A 26,960-nucleotide genomic window follows, 5' to 3' on the forward strand; every position below is an offset into this window, starting at 1 on the left:
TGAATTTTCAACTCAATTCAAGTATTAAAACAATCGTCCTCTTCCAATCGTGGCCCGTTATTCGATATGTTTGAGCATGCTTGATTTCCACACTTAGATTTACTACTTCAATTATTTTACTTGTCAAAAGTAGCTCAGAATTTATTGTCAGGTTATAACGGATAAAGTAAGTTATGGTTAAACCATGCACTTGGTCTGAGTCTGGAGCAGATCCTGGAAGAGCGCTCTGCAGGAGCATGTGTGAGTCTTGAGTAAAGTGGTGGAGAACAGAGCTGGGATAGTGGTGGGGGACTGATAGACATGCAACACAGAGAGGGACAGTCATTGTGAATGAGGACAATGCTTCAATTGCAGCATAGGCTCAATGTCCTAAATTAACATCCAGTAAAAGTAAGGCATTTATCATTACATGTGAGCATGTAGCAGTGATCATTTATCAAGAAATGAAGCATTGGCTATTGTGAAAATATTTTTAATCTTATTATAACAGAAGCAGCTGATAAATATGTTACCAGCTCTATCTCTATTTATCAAACTTTTTTATTAATTTCAGTTAAATTGCCCATTTTCCCTTAACTAACCCCAGACAGCATCTCCAGAGAGTTGGAAGCCAGAGCCCTGTAACAGCTCAGCAGGTGTTCAATAACAAAGCCAAATTGCCTCGAAGCTGGTGGCTGCATCTGTATTGTCCTTTCTCTGGAGCTCATATGTTATGGTGGATTCAAATGGGTTTCAAGGGAAAGGTGGACAGAGTCAGAAACCCCTCAGCTGAAATCAAAGCCCAGGTGACTTTCCATAATATGTCTGTGTTTGTTTAGTCACAAACTGTCTGCCTGGTATTGCAGACTGATGTTCTGTTGTTTATATTGCTCCCTCATTCGTCACACAAGGTTAATTGTTGGGATGACCTCTGTCTAAGCAAACACCTCAGAGACATTACAAGTCTGGCAACACCTTCAGTTTGGAGAGAACACAAATACACACACATATGAGTATGTGTGTGTTTGTTCTGAGGACGAACACCATCCTAATCTCTGAGTTTGTTATGTAGCCATGAAATAGCCCAGGAGATGGAATTAGATTGTGTGATGTGTCAGCCAACCCAAGTATTGGCTTTTTTTTTTTTTTTAGGTTGAATAAACCGATTAATAGAGAGCACATTCATACCATGTGCACATGTACAGCATATTTGTTGGTCAAAGTAATCACTTGAATAATCAAACAGCCACTTGAGATCCAAAGTTAGGAAGTAAATATATAAAAACACAGTCCTGTTGTTTTTAAAGGGATATCTTGATACAACTATTTAAACAACATAGTTCCCACTTGTGGCGATGCTGAGAGACGGAGGGACATCTGTTTATTAATAAGTTCCAGCAAATTGAAACTGCTGCCTCTGGTGGTCAGGTAATTTGAAAGTGACGCGGAAAGCAGCATAAACAAAGGCATTATTGTACTGTAAGCCACACCACCACCACCACTGCCTGTCAGAACCTCACTTTTAATAGAAAAAGTCAGAGTATAGTGAAAGTGATGTGAAAGAGTCAGAGATTTGTGTGAGCTTAATTAGCCTGGTCTCGGCAAGCGTGTCTGAAAAAAAATCTTGAAAGACGGTCCAATTACCAACTTCAGTTCTGGTAAAAAAGTTGGGCTTTTTTAAAGCAATCTGTTCTACCCTCCTGAACACACTGAGGCTGAGTAATTAAAGTTTGATTAGGAAACTTTTAGTCACAAGAGGGCAACACCCCCCTTGCCCCCTGCCAAAAAACATCATCATAATTAAACTGAAAATTAAGAAAACATTCAGCTGGCAAAATAACCTAGACTTACGTTTACTACAGTATTAAACCATATGACCACAATATGCTGCTACAGTACATTAACTGTGGGTCATCAAGCTGTGCTGGAGAGTATAAATCTTTCATGGTTTGATTGTTTCATGGTGGTTATATTCTAAAGCAGAAATAAACACACAGTCTTTGCTCTGCATGTGTGTGTGTCTTTACTTAAACCTGTTCCAATCATTGTTTTTATATTAACCATAGTCCAGAATACTATGCATAATGTGAAAATGGTGATAAACCATCAGTCCCAGTCCAACAGTGGTGCTGTCAAGCCCATTATTTAAATTTTAAAACCCACAATTTCTGTTTTGATTTACTTTCACTGCTCCCACCAGCACTACAGAAACATCAGGCAGCTGATAAACCTGTTGTATGCCACCTGCCCAGAATATTAAAAGTTAGTAACCAGGCATGCAGGTGGTCGAGTGCCTGGTGCATGCCATATACGCAGAGGACCCCGGTTCGATTCCTGGCCGGCGGACCTTTCTGCATGTCTCATCCCCCTTCTCTCTCCTGTAATTTCCTGTCAAATAAGGTGTCTATGCCAGGAAAAAAATCTTTAAAAAAAGTTAGCAACCAGTCGGTGAGCATTTCCCTCAGGACTTGGTAGAGACCAAAACAGAGCTAGTAGGAGAGTATATATTGAATTTACATTCATCAGGTCACTAGAAACACAACTCACCATGCTCTATATCTGCTGGATGTATAAATAGGCAACTGCTTGCTAACACATTTGCCAGATTAACATGATGAGATAACTGCTGCCTGGTGGTTACTTCACGACTATCACCCTTTTACCCCTCTCAATGTTTTTTGTTTTTTTCCGTACAATTAGTTTTTAAATGCACAATGTCAGTTTTCCAGATTCCAACACAAATATTAATGGTACGTGGATCTGAAAGGCCAGGGAGTGACAGGGACAGCATATAAAAATAAATGATAAAATCATAAACCAATAATAAGATAAATTGTCCACTTCCGTTGTGTTGAACCACATACTGTAATTAAACTAACTAAATTCAGGCTCACTTCTTTGCCAGAGTAATCTCAATGATTGGCTTGAACCTCAGGCCTCTCACATTAATACACCAGCACATATGCTCCTTGTGGCTGCCAGTTATTCCACCTCCTCTGTTCTCATTTCAAAGTAGGAGAGCAGGGGGCCACCCTCTGGCAGTTTAGATGTCACACACATACACAAAGACACAGACATTATAACTTTATAACAGACGTTATACACACATATACAGTGTACAGGTGGTTCATTAAGGTGCTTTAAGTGAGTGAGGAGAATGGGGGAATAGAGATTGGTTGTAGCCATTAACAGCCACAGGCAGATGGCATTACAGAGTCTAGCAAAAAGAGGAACTACAGCAAATTAGGAGAGTAAAGGGGAAGAGCCAGCAGAAAGGGAGTCAGACAATATTCCCTCTTCAACATTACTATTAAGGTACACACAACTTGCAGCTAAAAGCTCAAATCTGGATGAGCTCCACGAGTGTGTACATGTGTGAGTATGTGTGTTTTTGTCAGTGTGTCTCTGTGTCCGCATGCATGCTTTAATTGTTTGAGTGTGTGTGAAGCGTGCCAAATCACTGTCCCCCTGTCTTTAAGCGTGGGGAGAGCTGAGGGAAGGAGAGACCCCTAGATCCCCAATCCGAACCACAGCTGGCAGAGGGCGATAAGACAAACAGGCTCCCCCATCAGGATTTAGTTGAATGGGGCAGAGGAGGAGACGATGAGAGGAGAGGGAGGTGAGCTGTAGAGAAATGTCACAGTTTTATAGACCTACACAGGGATGGAGATGGGCCTGTCCTCCTGTGTCTTTGTGTGCATATGTCTGCGCACATGTCTGTGTGTTTGTCGGCGTGCGTGTGTACGAAATCATACTTTCATTTTGGGCCATTAGCCAGCACCATTACCCTCCTTTATATCCCATCTGTCTATAACTTTTTCAAAGTGCTACACTCAAAATGCAAAAACTTCAACAAGGTCAGAAAGACAAAGACACAAGGACATAAAGAAAACAAAGACCCACATAAAAATGGCTTCATTTGTAACTCTAACAATATAAGCATGAGTCATACCTACAGTAGGAAGAGATGATAAAAAGGACAAGCCTATTATGTTCGGAACAACACATCTCATAAAACAGCTTTGCCTTTAAAAGGTAAATACAATGCATAAAGTTAATTTGAAATTCAATCTAAAGTGAAAACTCCACTCGCCTCATTCGTTTCACACTACTCATGCAGGTGATTATTAGCACAGTGATGCATTATTGCTGTCCAACAACCACCTTAAAGGTGACATCAAGCGTTGATTGTGTGCATTTCCTGGTGATGAACTACTTTGTCTTGAGTGGTCTAAGGATTTGGTACAACACAAAGGAGATGATGCTGTGAATGCATAATATTAAGACATCAAAAGCAACTGCAAGAAGTAATTGTTGGTCTGTGTGTATGAATACAATCCACTCAATACAATCCACAATTCCTATTTGAGTGAGTTGAGTGCAAACCTATACTCTGACACAGCATCTGTCTTCACGTTACAGTCATACTGGTTGAGGGCGAGGGGCTGATAAAGGAGGTGAGGAGGAGAACAGAGGAGAGGGGGATTATTGTAATAGCTTTGCTGTCATCACCGCCACAATGCAGGCCGCAAATTCAGCAGGGGAGAAAGGGATGTTAAAGAAGAGGGAAAGGGGGATTTCCTACTAAGCCAAGACGGCTGATACTTTGACTAACAAATGAGAAACAAACCATTTCATCAGCATTACCAAGGCTCCCCAAATCTTTAAGACACATCATTTCATTTTTGTGCCAAGAAAGCTGACCAGCACTTTTCTCCCTTCTTTTCAGCCTCAATAGTTTTTCTTTCATACACCATCATACTATTTGCAGCTGCCAAAACCTGCGAGTGCAGATCAACAGGCTTGATTCAGCTCTTCTTATTTCATAGTTTGAGCCATTAAAAAAAACACAAAAGTACCAATCATTGCTTATTAGAGCAGAGCGGTAGTGCAGTCCTCATTGTTCCATTCTATCTTTAGACTGCCTGTCTAATACAAAGTTAAGTGAAGAGGAGTGCAAAGGATTGTTGAAGAGCTGGTAAGAAACGGAGACGGATGAATTTGTCTCTGCTGCTGTAAAGACACATCAAAGTAGGAGATGCAGACTTGGGAAACAGGAACATACACCTGTCTGTTTTCTCTCTCCATCTCTGTTGTAGGCATGCCACACACACACACACACACACACACACACACACACTTATACATACACAATCTGTCTCGGGCTTTTCTTTTCTTAGTGTGTGTGTGTGTGTGTGTGTGGTGTAACACAGTCTCCGTCACTGACTCAAGAGCACAAAGTCACACATACAATACAAGTTAGTAGTTATATCAATGTCAAAGTAATTCATTACCAGGAAAAGTAACTATTACGTTATCCATCCATCCATCTTCTGCTGCTTATCCGTGGTCGGGTCGTGGGGGCAGCAGCCTAAGCAGGGAAGCCCAGACTTCCCTCTTCCCAGCCACTTCATCCAGCTCTTCCCGGAGGATCCTGAGGTGTTCGCAGGCCAGCCGAGAGACATAGTCTCTCCAGCGTGTCCTGGATCTCCCCTAGGGTCTCCTACCGGTGGGACGTGCCCTGAACACCTCACCAGGGAGGCGTCTGGGAGGCATCCTAACTAGATGCCCGAGCCACCTCATCTGGTTCCTCTCAACTCGGAGGAGCAGCGGGTCTACTCCAAGCTCCTCCCGGATGACCGAGCTTCTCGCCCTATTTCTAAGGGAGAGCCCAGCCACCCTACGGAGGAAGCTAATTTCGGACGCTTGTACCCGGATCTTGTTCTTTCGGTCACTATCCAAAGCTCATGACCATAGGTGAGGGTAGGAACGAAGATCGACTGGTAAATCGAGAGCCTTGACTTTCTGGCTCAGCTCCCTCTTTTTTTTTTAAAACTGAGCTCTTACTATTCATTTATTGTTTTTATTTATTATTATATTGTGTGTGATTATATTGTATTTTAATATCTGTACAGCACTTTGGTTCAACTGAGGTTGTTTTTAAATGTGCTTTATAAATAAACTTGACTTGACTTGACTTGACTCTTCACCACGATGGATCTGTGCAGAGTCCGCATTACTGCAGATGCCACAAACGATCCACCTGTTGATCTCCCGCTCTTCCCTCACTTGTGACCCCGAGGTACTTGAACTCCACTTCTGACTGAGGACCATGACTCGGATTTGGAGGTGCTGATTCTCATCCCGCTTCACACTTGGCGGCGAGGGTTGGAGGTCACGGTCTGATGAAACCAACAGGGCCACATCATGTGCAAAAAGCAGTGACCCAATCCTGAGGTCACCAAAGCGGACCCCCTCAATGCCCTGGCTGCACATACAAATCAGTGACAAAGGGCAGCCCTGGCAGAGTCCAACCCCCACTAGAAACAAGTCCGACTTACTACCAGCAATGCGGACCAAGCTCTGACGGAACGGACAGCCGGTATCAGGGGGTCCGATACCCTGTACTCCCAGAGAACCCCCCACAGGACTCCGAGGGACATGGTGGAATGCCTTCTCCAAGTCCACAAAACACGTGGACTGGTTGGGCAAACTCCCATGCACCCTCAAGGACCCTGTAGAGGGTCTAGATCTGGTCCACAGTTCCACAACCCAGACGAAAACCACATTGCTCCTCCTGAATCCGAGGTTTGACTATCCGACGGACCCTGAAAAATTGTTCAAATATGTCAAATTACTTGGCTGCCCCAATCAACAACAACTGGCCCAAATCACGTTGAAAATTAAATTATGCTTAAGAAATGTACTAAAAATAAAGTAAATAATAACATTGTATATGTAGCAAATGTGCAGCAATTGAATTTTATTCCTCAAAAAGCAATAACAATATAAACTTCTCTTAATATAACAATGAAAATTTGTACTGGAAATGAATAAATAAATAAAAAGGTCCGGTGATAATAAGCAGCAACACAAAGCTTTCAGGACACTTTGCTCTCTCACGCGCTGCATTGATAGATAAACACAAACACACAAGCTCAGTCACTCTTTACAGCACACTCTTGCTCCCTCACTCCAGATTCCAGACTTTATATGAATTAAATGTGAGGATAGCAGCTCATCAGCCAACTTTCTTTTCAGCAAAAGTGACTCATGTTTTATTATTGAAACACATTGCTGGGTAAATGCACCCAAAAACACGCCCAAAACACGCCTATGAGTAATGAGGGGACTTAAGTCCATCCATTTTAGACCATGTGCCTGGCACAGTGACCATTTTTCCGCCGTTAAGATAGCAAAAGTGGATTTGGAACCGCCCCAATGGCACTTGCGCCACGCGCTTCACACCATGCGCTATAGATCGTGGGGCCCAAAATTTTGTCGCATAAGATGGCATCAAACGTTGAACAATGCCATTGTTTGCATTTTGTGTATCATGAAAAAATAATGACTCGGGTTATTAGGAACACCTGTACAACTTTATGCAATACCCAATCCCACCCCTCCTCCCAGCCTTGGTAATAATGCACTCTATTCAAGGACAAAAGAGAGAGGTGCTAAAAATATTTCCCATAAGCATTATGCTGACATGTAGCCAGACTAAGAGGCAGGCAGGCGGTGACAGAGGTTCTTTTCTAGATGGTTGAAGGTGCTGACAGAGAGCAGCTGTGGTATTATGGGTCTGAATCAACAGATCATCAGGCGTCAGCCTCACCTCCAGTTTGTGTGTGTGTGTGTGTGTGTGTGTGTGTGTGTGTGTGTGTGTGTGTGTGTGTGTGTGTGTGTGTGTGTGTGTGTGTGTGTGTGTGTGTGTGTGTGTTTGTGTGTGTGTTGTGGATCGTTTGAATGAAAACTGGAATTTTGACTACTCACTAAATGCTGCATTGTTTAAACAAAACAAAAGATACAGCATCAGATGATCAGGTCCTTCCAAGTTTGAAGTCATTTCATTTTAAAAGAATTGACCTGCAGGGTAATAGCTGAGCTTATTAAATTGTTGTTGCTTATAAAGTCACTTTGTGCTTGTGTATCAGTGTATGTTTACATCTGGCTGCCTGCCCTGTTCACATTTAACTACATGTTAGATTTTTCTTTGATAGAAATGTGGGAGTTTCAGAGAAAAAAAAAGGATCTAATGTCAAGCGACTAGTCTCTGTTCTCACTTTTTATACCACGATCACTATCACAGAGCGGGACGACAGAGGGGGCCTCTAGAGATGACCCTAACCCTAACCCTTCTATCCTCCCTTCACTCTCTATCTCTCTCTCTTTCTCTCTCTCTCTCTCTCTCTCACACACACACACAAGAAGGAAACCAGTAATCTTTGATCTGCTTTACACTGAGCTCAAAGATACTTAATCATATGCCCAAGAATTACAAATCAAAAACATATTTTAAGGAAAAATATGAATTATTCAATGTTTCTTAGTTTACTGTATTACATGCACAAAAAACTTAAATACTGGGATTGAATTGAATCTGCAATTTGCATATATAATATAATAGGGCCTTGTAAATGTTTCTGATTTAGCTCTTATTTGGTCCACTGAAGATCTCAGATTGTAAGATTATAAGTACTTCCATTAATGGGGATTTTTGTTTTCATTCCAGAAACCTCAATGATTAAGTGAAGACACAGTTTGCCCTCAAAAAAATGAAAAACGACTGTTTGTACTGTGAATGCATATGAGTGTGATTGTGAGTATGTGTATGCGTGCATTTCTGTTCTCAACAAAATCATTATGTGTGTGTGTATGTGTATGTAAGAGTGTATGTTAATGATGCAGATTCCCCCTGCGGGTGGTTGTTGAAAGCTTAATTTTTCAAGTCTGAGAATGCCTGCTGTTTCCTTGTCAACTCAAATTTGACGCAGTTTAAAGACTGAGATTGAACAAGGACAAAATTAAAGCTGCAGGCAGCGATTATTGGGCCCTCGTACCTTTGTGTAAGTTGGGGTGGGCTGCAGTTGAAGGGTTTTGTTGTGGGTATGTACCTGTAAATCGGTTCAGACTTAGACTCTTATGGGATGTTGCACGAAGGCGATGAATATCACTTCCTGTATCTACCATGTGGTGCTTCAGAACACATACTAATTAGACAACAAGTTGCTGTATATCATGTATAAACCACCCAATGTAAATTACACATAAATCACATGATGTTTGTCACATGAGGCTAACTTCCTGTTGTTAGTAGGTGGTGCTCTGAGTATGTCTCAATATTGACATATAGGTGTCTTCAGGCTGGGACTCTTATCCACCATGAGGAATTAGGTGCAGGTTGGATGATACATAGAAGATACAACAACTTCTTGTTTTATGGCAAAACACTGAAATTTGTTGCGTTGCCATGGATACAGCATTCAATTAAGCCTCTTAAACTTTTCTTCTTACATCTCATCTTTACATGACACCCATCAAATTAGAAGTTGGCCAGGTTATGTATATATACATATATACAGTATGTAGATATATGTATACATACAGTATGTAGGCTTTTTTTCATGTCTCTGGACATGATAAATGTGCCTACAAATTTCATTTATCTAATTCAAATTTAAAGGTATGAGCTTTAACTTTGCCCTCAAGCAATTTTTTTGACAACCAAGTCCACAACTCATGTAACATCAAAACATCTGACACGTGTGCCACATTTTGTGAGTTTTCAAACATCTGTGTAGCCCCTCAAAAACAGTTTCCTGTTTCATAGCAAACAGTGTGTCGCCATGGCAACAGCTTTTGATGATAACTCAAAAGCCTCACTATTTAGCACCATCAAGGTCTTACAAATTAGCTGACCGATTTCAGGTGGATCTGGTTAACCAGCTAGAAGTAGTTATTCAAAGTATATTGTCTATAACTTCCTGTTGCCAGTAGGTGGCGCTATTACTATGATTCAGTATGGGCCTATAAATGTATTCAGACCAGGAATCTTATCAAACATCAAAATTAGCCTTTTCTGACGAAATCTGAATTGGATATGTTCAACTTGCTAAGCAGAGTTCATAAAAGTACAACATCTGTAAAAGTGGGTGGCACTGTGACTACGTTGAGGTTTCTGTTTCACATTGAAACATCAAGGTTCACTTAGTCACCACAGGACACTTTGTGAAAACGCAAGACTTTGATACACTGTTCAGAGTTCACGCCGTTATAATAATAATTCCTTCAGTTTCCTTTGCACTGTTTGGTGCTCAGACCCTAAATGTGATATTTGACAGGCATACCTAAGACAGGCAGCAGCCTTTAAATTTAAATTAAACTTTAATCAGGTCTGACTCACACACAACTACTAATGCAAAAAGCAATAACCATTCCCAAAAATGTGGATAAATACATCATGTGGAACACTAATCACTTTCGAGTGCATGATTAATTAAAGAGAAATAAGACAATAATGAATGGCATAAAACCAGATCATACGTGAACATATGTGTATTAGGCATCATATTAATATGTAACATAGGGACTAACATTACTGAGATTAGTTTGTTGCATTACTAATTATTCACCAGTACTGTTATTTTCTGTCATGTCGTTTGGGTGAGTTGGACTCATTTCTTTCAGATAACATCTGATTAGCAGAAAGATGTCTATGTTTTGCTTCTTTAACTCTACGACCTTAATCATGAGTTCAACCTTCTGCCCCCACTGAACTCAAGGGCTAATATGAATAAACCTTCTTGTGTCAAACAACCTCCACACATACAAACACACACACACACACACACACACACACACACACACACACACACACACACACACACACACACACACACACACACACACACACACACGATTTCCATTACTATGCCCAATGCCCTACTCACGAATTGTGGCCACCCGGGCATGAGAACTGGAGCTGGAACTATTGACTTTACATCCACTTTAATCTGAGGGGGGAGAGGAGAGGAAAGCAAAGGAGAGGAGAGTAGAGTAGGGGAGAGGAGAGGAGATTACAGGAAAGGAGAGGAGAGGGGAGGAGAGGAGAGGAGAGGAGAGTGGGATACAGCAGTAAACAAAAACATTGTTACCTGTTATCGCCTCTCATTTATAAAATCATGGCATGTAGAAGAAAAAAACAAAAGTAGAAGGAAGGCAGAAGAGTGAGGAGTGAAGGTGAGAGAAGATGTGAAATGAATGTGAAATAGATCTCTGCAAACTCTGAAGACTCCCTAATGTCAAGATCTACTCAGAGGGCCTGATTTACTAAGATCCCAAATAGTGGGTACTAAATTGCATGCACGGTGCAATAGATTGCGTGTTTCGTTTGCGTGTGTTTTGTGGGTGATCTACCAAATTTATAACACAGGTGGAAAAACTCTGTCCTGTGCGTATTCTGTCATTGTCCCTTCATCTCCTCGTCTCCACAGTGACAAAAGTCATCTGAGCGCAGTGCGCAGCTGGTTAATACCTGCCCTTCAAAGGTATTATTATAGACACAGTTAGCATCAGAAATATAACCTTCAGGTTTGGTAAATCACAATGTGTGTGCTAAATAACATATTTGCTTTTTCTCCTCCCTGTATTTTGCACACTGGGGTTGAAACACCCCATATTACCTATTCATTATGGCAAACGTACTAAATGGACAGCGTGTACTATCTTGCACAGTTGCAAGACGCAAACCTCAGTGTGCTGCGGTAGTAGATCAATTTGCACAGTTTTTGCGGGTGATGTCAAGTTTGCACACGTTTTTACACACGCAGACCTTTAGTAAATCAGGCCCAGAGAGTACTGTACACAGACACTCCTTCACAAAAACACACACAACTAGGATGTTTTCCTGACCTGCTCACAGTTTACATGACCCTGAAATGCTACTACAGCCACCAAACTAGTGAAACATGACCAACAACTTCAAACAGGAACTAAATAACATAATAACTCAAAAGTTCAACTGGGAACTGAAACCAACCTGACTGAGTAGGCAAAAATGCTACAGCTCTGAGTGGTAGTCTGATTAATGCTCATCTGTAGCTTGTGCCTAAACAATAACTGCATAGGATATAAAATGTTGATTAAATATTCATCTGTCACATTCAAAATAACAGATGAAGTTTACTTTTGTACACTTTCTACAAGTTAAGTTTCTCAAAATACTGGGGGTTCCATTTTAGTGCCACATTGATAAACTGAGATTAATGAGAGAATTAGGACTGCAGCTAGTAATTACTAGTAATCACTTAATCTATCATATGTTAGAAAACTGTGAACATGCATCTCTCAGAAGGAGACATCTTCAGAAATCCAAAGATATGCAGTTTACAATTATATAAAAGGGAGAAAAGCAGCACATCAAAGGGGCTGGAAACATTTCTATTTTGTACTTCCTTTGCTTGAAAAATCGCTAAAACGATTAATTAATTTTCAAAGTAGTTGGTGATCTTTCTGTTTGATTAACTGTCTCCAATCTGGATATAATCACCAAGAAAGTGTGATATTGTGACAAGCTTGTCAATGATGATGGTCTTGTAAACCTGCAACGATGTGTGTTACTACAGTTCACTTGGAGTTTGTTTCCCAAACTATCTTTGGCCGAGTGCACACACCGGCTTGCAGAGAGCCTCAGTAATTCGTCAAGTTTCATTTTGGTCCTTACGGCAAGCTACTTACATAACTGAAGTTAATGGGCTACAGCTGTGCCTCCCCCGCCTTCATTTTAGAGAGACAAGTATGCTTACCTACAGGTATTGTATATTACTCTATGCTAATATAAGAGTGAGGAGACATTTAAACAAATCAATAAGATTTGTGTTAGCCTCAGAAGTAAACCAGTCTTATCAACCTGGAACAGGATTCAGACGTGGCTGATTTCAACATGATTGCAACCACCACAGACTTGACAGACAAATATATTAATAACCATAAGGAAATCAGAAGTGACTAAATTGGAAAAGCAGGAGAGGTAGGAAAGAAGTGGCTTGAGAATTGTAGACTTCCTACATGCACATAAACATATCACGTGCACACAGACACGTACTAAAAAAAGAATATCATTGCTAAACCATGGCGAGAGCTTTTCCAGGCATTTTAATGAACTTAAAAATGAAACTTTAATTAACTAGTTCAATCCCTGTGCTTATCCTATTCAGTGAGAGTCAGTTATGCCATTATGCACCGTCAGTAAAGTCGTCTTTGAAGCCAAAATCCACCAGAGCCTCTCTCAGTCATGAACAACAGGTCCATATTTCAATGTGTATGTTTCATACCAGCCTCATTAATAATCATTACCCTTCTTAATGACTTTCTCTGAGTTTGCATTGCAATGCATGCACTGCATCGCCTTAATTCACCTTCATTAGAAGCAAACATCTTGTGGTTGTAAAATAAAAGATGGTGACCATAAAAACAACCTTCACACAGATGTTACTCTGTGACTTTCTTCAAGTACACTGTTCATTACGGCCTTCATAATTACGTGTAATATTATTTTTAATAGGTATTGCTGCTGACACCCAAATTTGAGTCACAGTTAAATATCACACTTGGTCGTGCATGGAAATTTGATTTTACAAATGCATCAAATAAAGAGAAAGCATTTTGAGTCAGTTTGTATTCATTATTAATTAATATTAATTAAACTAATACTAAATATCTCATCCCTGTGACTGTGTTTATCCTGTTACGTGTTTTCATCTCTGCCTGTCCTTCATAGGCTTATCAAAGTGTCCTGTTCTGAAATGCCGGAAAAATATATAATTACCTGAAGATGGTTGAGATTTGGCTGACCTTAGCATTTCACTGGGGGAGAGATAAAGACCAAGCTGTCAAGAAGTGTCCCCTCTCACAACCTGGCTCCAGCAGGCTGCCATGGGCCACACTGAGCTGTGTGGTGATGTTGGCAACAGCGGACATTTCAGGTCAGGTGATGCTCAGAGGCCCAGAGAGACTTACTGACAAATTGCAAAGAAAAAAGCTGTAATATGCAATTTTCGGAGAGTTCAAGACACTCTATAACTTCACTTTAGAAAGGAGGTCAGGACATGTTCCATTTCAGTTTTTGTTTTTGTTTTGTTTTTTGCATTTACGGTAAATACATTATCATACTATGTCCAACTTCGTGGGATTTTAGGACAGCCCTGTTGCTGTCATTTATTTTTAAAAACACTGGCTGGTACAGTAGGTGGGAAACAAAGCTGTGAGCATTATGTTGTAAGTCACACTATACTCACTGAGAGTCATGTAATAATAGAAAAGAACAAGCAAGAACAGTTTAGCCTCCCAACAAGCTGATAGTACCCTCCCATGGATATTTGGATGGAATTAAGCACTTCCTTCTTCAGCAAGAGAGTTGCGGTAAATCTCAGCATACCAAGTTAGTAAAGTTGTGGTGAAATGAACAGCACAAACACAGTACATGACTGGAAACCAAAATAAGGCTCTTTAGATGCAAAACAATTAAACTGTCTCCAGCAGAGGAGACGGTGCTTGAAAGACTACTTTAACTATTAAGAACTGCTAAGAAAATCTTATTGCACAGCAGATGAGTGGATGTGAGCAGGTGCTCAACTACATTACATCACCTCAAGCTACCACCTACTGTGGAAGGTGACCAATAATAGTTGTATTTATAAGACACTTTATCCCTTAGTGTGTCAGTAATTCTAAAATCCCTAAATGTATGATTATTTTGACTTTTTCATTTATTTTTCATAACAGGGAAATGTTATAGAAGTGATTTGAATTGAATATGTTCTACAGTCTGAGAGGTTGCCACTTTCATCCAACCAATTCAAATTAGTTTTATGCTTTACCACAATATTTTTGAAAACACTGCAAAGATGTTTCTCTGTGTAAAACATTGCACACAGCAACTGTAGTACGTTTTAAATTAAACTTTTATGTACAAAAGTGGGTACTTTTATTCTTCTTCAAAAGTCACTTTCTCTCTCACTATGCAGCCTCATCACCACCCTCTCTCTTTCTCAGTGTTTCCTCTTTCTCCACTCCATATAGCCTATGACATTAGGTCCGGGTCCACCTCTGATGCTAATGTGTGTGCTGTTGCTCCGCTCCAGGTCGGTAACGATCCCCTTACTGCCATGACTGTCACTCCACCAATCAATCAAACCTGCCAGTGTGTGTTTCTGTCTGCCTGTGTGTGTATGTGTGTGTTGATTAGTGGACTCCATTAACGCTTATGAAATTCTGGTGCCAGGCCATGGCGCCTGAGGAGAAGCACTTATGGAACGTCAGGTTGCTGTGTGAGTAATCGGTTTACCAGTGCCAGAGGGAGATAGTGGTGGTGGGGGGTTGTGTGTTGGGGTTAGGATTTTTCAAGCCCCACAGCCAACAAGCAAACACCCTGTGTGAGCAGTGTGCAATGGAGATGATTAAAGCAAATGGATTTTCAAGTACATGAGTATGTTGCTGGACTTCTTAAGTCCATGTCTTTAGAATATACAAGTGTGAAGAAGTACAGGCCGGATCAACAGTCGAGTCAGGACACACTGACATGGCTCTATGGAGCAGAGCGCAAAATTACCAGCTCAGCACTTCAACATTTCTCAATAACCATCTCTCACACAATTGTAATACCATAAACCATATCGTAGCCTCCCGAATGCAATTTGTCCTGTTTCCTTCTGCCTTGTCACACTGTGCATATTTAGCTGGTTGAGGATTTGGCTGACTTTAGCATCTCTACAGGGAGAGATAAAGACCAAGCTGTCAGGAAATGGCCATTCTGACAACCTGGCCCCAGGATGACAGTGGTGCATTGATGAAGGCAGACATTTTGGGGCAGAGCAAGGGCAGCTAAAGGCCTGCCAAGGGAGCTAATTATGCTGGACAATATCAAATTGTTTCGTAATATTATAGACGTTTGTACTGTAATAACAGCTTGTTTAACATGCCAAACACTACACTATGTACTAACAAGCATAAATATTGAGATTATTCTGTACTGTATGTGGGTTATTTAGACGCAGATCAAGCTTGTGAACTATAGACAGCACTGTGATATTTGATGATGTTTTACAATACAGTTCGTGTTATGGTGCAAATCCACAGATCACCTATTCACCTCACTTTTAGAGAGCTTACTCACCTCCAACTTTACAGTTTACATCCCTTGTGGTCAATTTCTCTCAATTCACAATGGTTGTTTTTCCACATAAATTGCAGCTAACCTTGACAAGACATACTGTGTTGGATGGGAAGACTTCATGTTCTTGCAGGAGTTTGCCTTATCATCCATAGTGTTGTCCTCTCTATTCAGGCTGTCATGTGCTCTTTTTTAACTCGAGAATTTTTTTTTTTTAGAAATGTATGTTGGTGAAAAGTAGTTACCGTGTGAGACTCGCGTTAAACTCTCCTGACTCTTTTACATCATATTGTACAGATGCCTCCTCATCACCTCTGATTGTAAACAGCAGAGAACACTCTCCATTAAACTTGTCTTGATTGGGCTATAAGTTAGACATTGGGCTAGATGCAAGAACCACTTGTACGCACAGATTTGTTCTTAAACCATGCGGACAAGTTATTTACGAGGATTCGCCATATTCACCAATTTTCTCGTATTTTGGATTTTCTCTTAGGTACGAACAAAATTTACGAGTGGTGCAGACCTGTCGTACCTGTCACGCACAACCAACCTGCAGTCCTCCAAAGGACATGACTGTTACTGTCTAATGGTGTGCCAACAATATCATGTCTTTTGGTGTAACACATTTTTTTTTGGGGGGGGGGGGGTGACATCATATACTAGATAAGAAAGATATGATAATCACTTAATGAACACATAACACCTCCACACGGGGATCAAGACCAAACAACACTGTATGATACAATACAGCCAAGCACGATATGATCGCTATACTACAGAGTGATGTAACCTACTGTAGTTTATCAGCACAAAAGACACAGAGAACTCGAGCTGTTGAACTGTTACCCTCATCTCCAACTTCTTCTGCCGGCTTGCCCTGCGTTGTCATCCCGGGTGTTAGCAGGTCTGTGCTCACAGCAGTCCGGCAGCAGGTGTAACATCAGCGGTTGAGCTTCAGAGTCAACTGACTTGGATTTTCTTTTTAACATCACTGTATGCTGACTACCACTTAACAGAGAAATTAATAATGTCGATCCGCAGGCTGAGTGTATATTATATTGTCAGTATTTTACAGAACCCTGAGTAAGGGATGTGAACTACAGGGGTAGGCAATGAGCAAGTGCAGTATACTATGTCCTGTTCATTAAATTGCACTTCTGAATCCATAATCATGATGACATTACTCTGTTTGTAAAATTATTAGGCTATTTAGTATAAAGAAGTAGACTATTTAACAATTATTTGTTTCTGTTGATCTATTTCTGAGAGTGGGACCTCAGTCTGAGAGCTAGTGAAGTTCTTATTCTTAGTTCTTTAGTGCCATTTTCATGAATGGAGCTTCTCCACAACCTGCCGGTCGTCTGACCTTATATGGTATGTTGGGGGCATCATTCATGTTAATTTACTATTCTCGGTGCCTTCATTTAGAACAGGTGGGATTCATCATGTTTACGAAGGTCATTTACGACTGTTTCCTGGTGATACGAGTGTTTGGTGAATCCGACACTCGAAAATTTCACCTCACGAAAAAATATGACAGATTTAAGAAGAAAAAATACGAACACATTCTTGCATCTGGCTCATTGTGTGCATGGGGAGACACTGAGTTTATTCTGATTTGTAGGCTAACTGATAGATATTGCCCACTGTGCTTTCCCCTCTCCCTGTTTCACAGCTGTGTGCACGCTTATGTGTGTGTATGTGTGTGTGTCTCTCTTTATGTGTGTGTTTGTGTGTGTGTGTGTGTGTGTGTGTGTTATTGACCAGACCTTGTCCAAAGTTCTGTCAGAACTGATTGATTGTAAGACCAGCTGCAGTGATCTCCTGTGCTGCCATCCCTCGGGTCTAAACTCTGTGTGTGTGTGTGTGTGTGTGTGTGTGTGTGTGTGTGTGTGTGTGTGTGTGTGTGTTTGTGTGTGTGTGTGTGTGTGTGTGTGTGTGTTTCTCCCTGCATGCTAGCTTTTTTTTGCTTTTGACAGGAGCAAACCCCAGGCTTCCTCTAATTACCTCCACCTCTCTCCTTATCACTCTCTGCTATGCTGTCAATCACACTGCAGTTGTTACTGAAGAACCTTCTGTCAAAAGCATACATTTCCTCAAAAGAGCTTGTTCTCAACTAAATTACAGTCACATATTGTCTGCCTGTAAGTGACACCTCTGCTTTTATCAGCCAGGTAACTGCTATTTATGCTCAAGTGCCATGCACATTATATAAGAGGCATCCTTGTTTTTTTTCCCTGGCCTTTATTTGTTCATGTTGACATATACAGCAACTTTTTCAAAAACTGACAAATGTACTACCAGAGTTAGTCACCAAACTGGACTGTAGTTAAGAAAAAAGAAAGGGCACACACTCCAGACATCCTTTTCCCCAAAATCCTACAGTGACTGCAGTCATGCATGTCCTTCAGATATCCTCCCCACCATGTATATAGCTACACACATACACACACACAACACACCCTCACAGTGATCACCTGCTTCAATTCTTCATCTTCAATCTGAGACATACTGATAACCCCTGATGACAGAGGACGCTCTTTCTCTCTCAAGCACACATGCACACACACACACACACATACACTGAATGAATCAAAAGAAAGAGGAACATGATTTGACCTACATAGTTGTACATAGTAACATTTTTTGGCTGTTTGCTGGTCTCTCATTCTCCCTATAGCAATGATATACTATCTGTCTAATGGAGAATGGCTGCGCTAATGGACATAAAGTCCTCTTCTAATACAGATCAGATGTCCTGAGTGACAGGGCACTGAAGGAAGTGAGAGAGAGACACACAGTGAATGGCATTGGGTATCGTCACGCTCAGAGACATTTTCTGTCAGTCAATCAATCAGTCGCTTGTTTGATAAACATCTCTGACAAGGCAACAGAGTCAGATTGATGTGAAAAGTCCTCTGACTACTTGTAACACACAGTATCAAACATTTCTTTCAATTTCCGTTACCCCACTGCCCTGTAATTCCTTCATCCTCAATGTGAGATGCATATTGACTTTTCCCAGCCAAAATGTTTGGTCTCCTCCCTACTATCTTCTTATCTCCTGTTGCTTTGTTCTCCATCCATCCTCTCTCCTCATCCCCCTGCAGGCATTTATAAATGAATGTGTTTACAGGGAGAGGGAGAAGACGAGGACCAGGGGAGAGGTAAGTGGGGTTTATTTTAATTAACGATCGGACGGCCCTCTGTAGATTTGGTCAAAGATTAAAACTCGTTAGGATTGATTGTAGCTCCCAGCCTCATTAAGCTGTGGTCCCACCGCAACCTGGATGGGTTGTAGAGATGGGAGGAGATGACGAGAGGGGTCAGGGAGAGAGTTTGGGTCGAAGATGGACAACAGGGAAAGCAGAGAAGGTATGGGAGCAGAGAGCCTGGAGGGAGAAGTGAGATGAATCAGGACATGGGAAGTGAGATGCTGAAGACACACTGTGACAGAAATATACGTACATGATATTATATAATCTGATTTGTGAGAGTGGAGACAGAGTGAGCGGGACGAGTGTGATGTAGACAGAGGTAAAAAGAGAATTAGAGTTGAGTAGAAAGTGGAGACTGTCAGATTATTTAGAAATATGATGGGGACATTAGGGAAGGATGGATGGGCAATTACTGTATGTATAGTTTCTACATGCAGACATCCAGTTCATTTTACCACAAGAGGTACTGTACAAAGTTCTCAAGTGTGCAGCACCCATATTATCTCAGGATTACATTGATGGGTATGATTGTGACAGATTCACAAAGAGCATTACTGGCTTCTGTCCTTCCTTTAGTTTCTTCCCTTTTCTCCTTTCCTATCTTATTATTCCTTCCTTTCCTCTTTCCATCCATACAGTGACGTTACTGATGTGACAGATAAGCCTAAGTGAACCACTCCAAGCATTCCACTCTATGGGAATGCAGTCATTTCACATCAGCAAATATGGCACTTCCAGGAGAGACCCAGGCCCAGGCACCCAGAGGGGATACCTGATGAGCCAATGCATGTCACACACGCCTCGGCACATCGGATGACACATTAAATCAAGGCTTTTAATTAGTGCCAGTGGCCATTGTGATTCTAGCTGCAGAAAAAACAGCCATGCTGACAAGGTGACCCTGGGCTACATTCACTCTTACAGGCTCGATTATGAAGGCAACCTTTGCCCTGAAATCAGTTTGAGCTAGCAATTGTAAATTATGATTTTCACCACAAGGCGCATCAGTCACCAGGGTTGGGGTGTGTGTCATGTGGTTTACAGACCAGCTAATGACCTTCACCGCAACACCCCTACCCTATATCTTGGTTAAGAGAGAGGTTTATTGTGACTTAGAGCCTGGCACAGAATTGAATGTCATTGCTTTTAACATTGTTAATCAAGGGCTGCCTGTGAGAAATAAACTGTCCAAACATCTTTACTGGAGCTACGAACTGAGCTGCTGTGTGAGACCACTCAACTGAAAATGAAGGACATATTAAGTTAGGTTAAGAAGATACACCTCAAGCAACCTAATAATATGTGTCTGTGGCACAAAACAGAAATTATAGCTTGAATGTAAACATTTAAGTCATGATCAACTCACTATCTGTTCCTCATTCCCCAAACCATGTTCTTCCCTCCAACTCCCCAGACCTGCCATCTTAAACTTTTCCACTAAACACCCTTGGACTTTCCCTCCTTTCTCCGTCTACACACCTGTCCCTACACTATAATTGCCTGCACCTGCTGCCCACTCCCAAATCAGCTCCTGAGTCCTGACTATTTGCAATAGTCCTTTCCCTTTGTTCTTGGCCAGTTCATCGAAATTGCTTTATTGGACAATTGCTTTCTAGCCATCTGATCCTATCCAATCCTGGACTTTATCTGTTCCTGTCAGTCCTGTGGTTTGAGCCTTTTTGCCTGTTTATCACCTGTCTATCTACATTGTCACTTTGAAATGGTTACCTGTTTTGGTCTAGCTCCCATTTCTACCTTTAAAACCTGAATTGTTTCTTTTGTATTAAATTACCTTCTCATTTCACCTGCCTGTCTAGTGAGTCCTCCATCTGTCTGTGCTGTCCTCATATGTGGCAATTTATCTATAATGATGTGTGTGTATGTAAGTTTATGTGAGTATAAGGATTTGTTGCTGCTTTATAGTGGGCGAACAGCTCAAACATTCAGTTAATCTGAGAGATTGATATCATTGCATATCCCATTATCCTGATACCTTAACATTCTGCAAACACAACCACACAAACAAGGCTTTCTTTCAAGTATGCACATATTTGATTCCATGTTCCCTTGGGTCCTTGAGACAGATGTTTGAGCTACAGATAACAGCTGCAAGAATTGACCATACCTCATAATAAACATATATACGTTGTAATACACCATAACTGGGTAAAATGGAATTGAACACATAGAACAAATTCAAGACTATGCTATTGATCTCTCCATGTAGAGTCATACTTAGGGTTACCTACTCCCCATTGCAAAAATTGACAAAATAGAAAGTTTTGGCATGTTTGGACCATAGACTGTATATATACAAGGGCTGGACGATTATGGTTGCTGTGGGGCGCAGACACGATAGTGCGACGTAGTTTGCACACTATTTCTTTCCAACAACTCAAAGCCAAAATGTCCCCACTGAAGATGTCCCAGTCCTACCTTTCTTCTTGTCAACCAAAGGCCTTTCTACCATTTTAAATCTCCCCAGATCTGCGCAGAAACATACCATTCCTCCAGTGGGTCTAACATAAGGGGCGAACTTGCTGGAATAGACGGGGGCGTTGGATTTATGTCACAAGTGGGCGGAACAATAATCGTTTTAAGTCAATTATTACGTTTTTATAATCGTGGGAGACCAAAATCGATATCGAGATTAAAATTCAATTAATCGTCCAGCCCTAATATATACATATATATTGATGGACATAGTGAGGTGTGACGTCATGCATTGGTTTGCCTTTTTAAAGCTGGGACTGTCTAGATAAGGTGCACAGGACGTTGTTTTTCACGCACTGGAAACACGCCCCACTATTGCAACAGACCAAAGGGTTCAGGTGAGTTAATGCTAAATAGATAAACCAAACCATCTATGAATTTTAGGTTGGAGTTGAATGATACAGCAAATACAAGGTAGACTGTTGAGGTTTACAAATACAAATATAATACAAACATACAGTATTAGGAAAAGATTTAAAAATTACAGTATTACAGTATTAAAAAAATGTAAAAGATTACATGTAACATCCTTCACTAAAACATGAGGGGATGCACATGAACATGATGCATGATTGACAGACTTGTGTTCATTAGCACTGATACAGATACAATAATATTCTAGACTTGGAAGAAGCAGAGGAAATTATGACAGGGTTGAGATAATAGCTGCATATTCATATATAGATAAGCCATAGTATGTGTGTGTGTGTGTGCTCATTTGTGTGTGTCTAGGTGATATGATTCCTCTTGAGTGTGGCTTGTGAGGTAGAAGAAGAGATTATTGCACCACGCTTCTATAATTACCTCTCATCTCTCAGCCGGTGCACTTAAACACAACGGGGAATACCAAGCTACCACACATTCCGACACATGCACATACACAGTGGGGTGCACTTCAGTACAATGTAGCAGGCTGAGAGGGAGTTATTTCTAGAGGGTTACATTTCACTCAAACTGTGATTGGAGACCACCCACACTACCTTTAAGCAACACAGGTCAGATTTGCTGTGAGGACACGCATGCGCACACACACACACACACACACACACACACACACACACACACACACACACACACACACACAAACACATACACACACAAACACTTGTAAGTAAGAAGAATGACTCACCTGTAGCCGTCCTTCCCACACACAAAAAATCCACTTAAAGCCATGCACTCACATCATACTGCATACTTTTTTATTTACTGCATACATTTTGAATTTAAATGGGGATAATGCAGAGAAACACCTATTACCTGTCACACACACACACACACATCAGATCATGGTCACTTTTGGAAACATTACGTAGACTTACATTCATTTCCTGGAGACTTATCCTAACCCTAACCATTAAAACCACTTGCCCACTCCTTACTCTAACCTTAACTACTGACCCAAAAATCAGCTTTTTCCCAATTGGGGACACAGCTTTGTTTAGTCCCTAATTAGACAAGCTGTCCCCAATTAACTGCTCTTGAAATATGTCCCCAGAAGTAGTCTATGGCAGAAAATATATCATAACATAACATGCAGTATACACTGGGCCACTTTCAGGTCAGATAACATGAATACCACCAACAAAAGACCAGCAATATTTCTTCTGAGCTTTAGCTGCATCATATCTTCATTACACTGACTCTTATTGGCAAGAGCTGCAGTTAATAACCATGTAAACTATCAGGGATAAGTATGTTTTGGAGTTGACAGCGTCTTACAAAGATGAATTAACCATGCAATTTACAGCTTTTGAAAAAGTCATTAAAACTATAATGCCAGGAGTAAATTGCTCTGCCACACTGAATGATTTGTAGTGTCTCCCTTTCTCTCCTTTCGCTCAACTATTAAAAAAGCATTGTGACTTCTTGTGGACAGTCAGGCACAGGGGACAGTTTCAACAAACTTGACTGAATAGAGGGGAGGAGATGAAATGTCTAAAAAGAGAAAAATGATGATTCTTCTGGAAAGATTTACATTACAGAAAGTTTACTCTCCATCCACAGTCACACATAAGAATCATTTACAATATGTTTGATATGAAGGGTAAAGTTGCAGAATAAAGATACTGCAAAAAGAGCTGCCAGAAGAAAAGAAGTCAAGCTGCTTAAGTGTGTTGTACAGTCTCTGAAAAGCTCTGCAAAGCTCACTGTTTGTCCAGGCATAACGGTCAGCACAGCGTGTGGGTTGGTTGACATGAGTTACAAGTCTATGGTGAGTTGTAAAGCTTGAATTTGGTGGAACAAAGTCTCCTACATTTTTCATTTCAACTTTCAAAAACAGACCATTGAAAATGGTGATACTGCTGCTTCTTAACTCACCCACACATTTATACCCACACACACAAATATATTTACCTGGCAGATACCCACTCACACATCAACATACACGGTTCTTGCCATATTCTCTTAATTTAGGATGCATTCAATTTGTGTCAAAGCACTGCTTAGCTGCTAATGCATACACAAGTGAAAAATTAGATTAGGGTGTCCCCCATGGAGCCCGAGGCACACAGCTGTCTGGACAGGCACAACTTCCCTCTGCAGGCCTGAGATGTGTTCAGGCATAAAAGCAGGTTTTTTATTTAGGCAGGCGGCACTTAACAGGCAGACAGTGCTCACATAAGCAGTGAGGTCTGTGAGCAATGACAACGAAAAGGCTGTGGTGACAGGAAAACACCTCAAGAGAGTGCTCAGCTCACAAAGGAGCACATACAAAACACAGGTGTGCTCACTGTCACTCAATGAAATGGTTCGCTATATATGACCATAATGTCAAGTCTCCTGTGAGAGTGCCATCAGCTTACTCAGCCCAAATGCACACACACTCTCAAAGAGGGAAAGAGACATAATTTTACTTAGCAGACAATATTGGATCAAGTTTTATTCACACCACTGAGCAGTCACTCACAAATTCAGTACGCACGAATTTACCTCACTTGAATATTCCCCATTAGTGTCACGCTCAGATGTCTGCTGCGCTTGCAGAGAAAACTAATATAACCCCATTAATACATTTATTTATTACTACAGGGGCGGACTAAAGCCCGAATAAAGACCGAGGTGACATGAGACATTCCTCTCTTTTAGAGTGATAACACGCCAAAGCAAAAGAATCTGGTCGAGCTCCACAATTTGGGCATCAGGTCGCTCTTCTCATCAGACAAGACGGCCACAGTGACGTGGTCTCCCAATATCTGAGCCAGGCAAGCAAACATCACACTTTTGTCTCATAATTGTTGACACAAGCCACCCATCATCCACCAACATTAAGCACCACATTACGCAACCACATATACATGCAACATTGAAATTAACAGATTCAATATGTAAATGTTTTTTTCCCCAATCAGATATTGATCTTAACTCATCACCCCTCTTTCTTTTATCATTTACGAAAAAAAAGAACTATAGTGGGATAACGAAGCAAATATAGGAATCATATAGGAAACTGTTGTTACCATGGAAGCTAAAAAATCAGTACATAAAGTAAATAAACTTGCGCGCCACAAATGATAAGTGAATATCCATAAGATCATTGAATATAGATCTTTTTCGTGAGGTGATGAGATTAATAGCGAACAGGTTGTGGCACGTCAAGCCACCTGAAGTTAAGCAGACTAGGGTCCTTATAGATTGTCAGCTTTACATATTGAATCTTTTTCCTGCAAGATATCACACAACGTCCACCGGTGCTCCAAACGCTGGTTCACTCACCCGTTAGCTGGTCATAGGATCCGTCCAGCTCTCTGGAATCCGACAAGCTTTGGTCACGGTTTTTCGCCTTCATTTTCCCCGTGTGTGTGCTCCGGAATGTTGAACTGTAGGAAACAAGTGATATCTTGGGCGATCCTGACTATGGAGGGGGAGATTGAGAGTGCTGGGGGATTTTTTGCCTTCACAGAGGATGGCTAAGAGTATACAACAGTTAACAAGTCATATTTGGTTTGCCATAAATAAAAAAGGAGAGCCATGTAAGTCGTAATTTCCCTTGTCTGTTTCTGCGTGCGCTCTCGGCATCCAGGAGCTGAGTGAACCCAGCGCGCTTTTGGTCGGCACTCACATGCGTTGGCACGCGCTCACGCACACGCCTCACTACACACACAAAGACCCATAGAGAGACGGAGAAATTATATACACAACGAATCAAAGTACTCAGAATAGGTAACATTTACTCCTTTTATTCTTTTTTCTTTTTTGTGAGATAATAAAAAAAAAAGGCTAAAATATGAATATGACAATAGTTAGGGTCCCCACATTTTCCCCATTTATATAGAGTAATACTTGGCTTCAATCATATATTATCTCACTCAGTGAGTTGGTATCAGCCTGCCTCTCTGTCATTAATATCACCATCACATTCATAATGTTGTCCACTGAGTCGGCTATTTGGGATGTGTACACAGAAATCAGCAGGAGCAACAACTGCTGCAGCCAGGCAGAGGTTCTGACTATATCTGATCTATAAATACTCACAGGCTCTGGGAAGCCTTGTGTCATTCCCTTTTTCTTCCTCTCTTCTCTCTTTCTCTCACTGTCTTCGCCTCCTTTCGCCTCACTCCTGCTCACTTACTATGACATTTGGTCACAATCTGTCAAGCAATCTGTCTTTGATGCCACATTTCTCTACATAATATTAGGGTTTGCATCACTAACTCCCTCCATCCATTCATTCATCTTGGGCACCAGCATTTTGTGTCGAGCAGTAAAGTTATTCTGTTATTTAGATGTTCTTATATATTGGCTTTCCATCTTAAGACAGGGTGTTAATTGTAGTGCCCTCCTTCATTCACCACTGCACTCTGCCATTCATCCTTCGTGCACGTCACTAAAAGGTTGGCAATAAGACCTTGTCCTCAGATGAAACCCTGCCCTAAGTGTTATATTTGTCACTGAAATTACCACTGGAGCATGCATTTTCTTTATGTAGCATGCAAATGCTCATGGCAAATAGTCCTTTACCACCCTGTTATCTTGTGAGCATTATGAAATGCATAATTTGAAATCATCTCAGTTGGTTTTGTCTGCTAAACTGACATTATATCAAAAATCATGTTACTATCATATATTCAACCTTTGAATTACTGTTGTTATAAGATGGCAGTATTGTCTTTGACAGAATAGTGATCATCAATGTTATGCTGGTTTAAATTGATTCTGGGGGATTTAGTATACTAGAAATGATCCAAAAGAGAGCACACTTGTCCCCATTTGTACAATTAACTGCATAAAAACTGATAAAACACCTTGCCTTTTAGACTGTGGTATGACATGTGGTCAATCTAGTTACTTCCAACCCTGCTTTTACTTACAGCAATACA

At 40.9% G+C, this 26,960-nt stretch overlaps 1 protein-coding gene across 5 annotated transcripts in view; it reads right to left on the reverse strand.

Annotated features, from left to right (window-relative positions):
- The window catches only part of LOC128373107 (Kv channel-interacting protein 2), a 99,960-nt gene extending 74,531 nt beyond the window's left edge, over positions 1 to 25,429 (reverse strand). For 4 of the 5 annotated variants that reach the window (XM_053333359.1, XM_053333358.1, XM_053333353.1 and 1 more), the window contains exon 1: positions 25,357 to 25,429. In XM_053333359.1, coding sequence (XP_053189334.1) covers positions 25,357 to 25,429 — 73 coding nt within the window. Of the gene's footprint in view, positions 1 to 25,352 lie in introns of all 5 variants that reach the window. The other variant, XM_053333356.1, reaches the window with a different exon arrangement.
- Between the last annotated feature and the right edge of the window lie 1,531 nt (positions 25,430 to 26,960).

Source organism: Scomber japonicus, chromosome 14 (genome assembly GCF_027409825.1).
Source record: "Scomber japonicus isolate fScoJap1 chromosome 14, fScoJap1.pri, whole genome shotgun sequence".
In the NCBI taxonomy this organism is placed as follows: domain Eukaryota; kingdom Metazoa; phylum Chordata; class Actinopteri; order Scombriformes; family Scombridae; genus Scomber; species Scomber japonicus.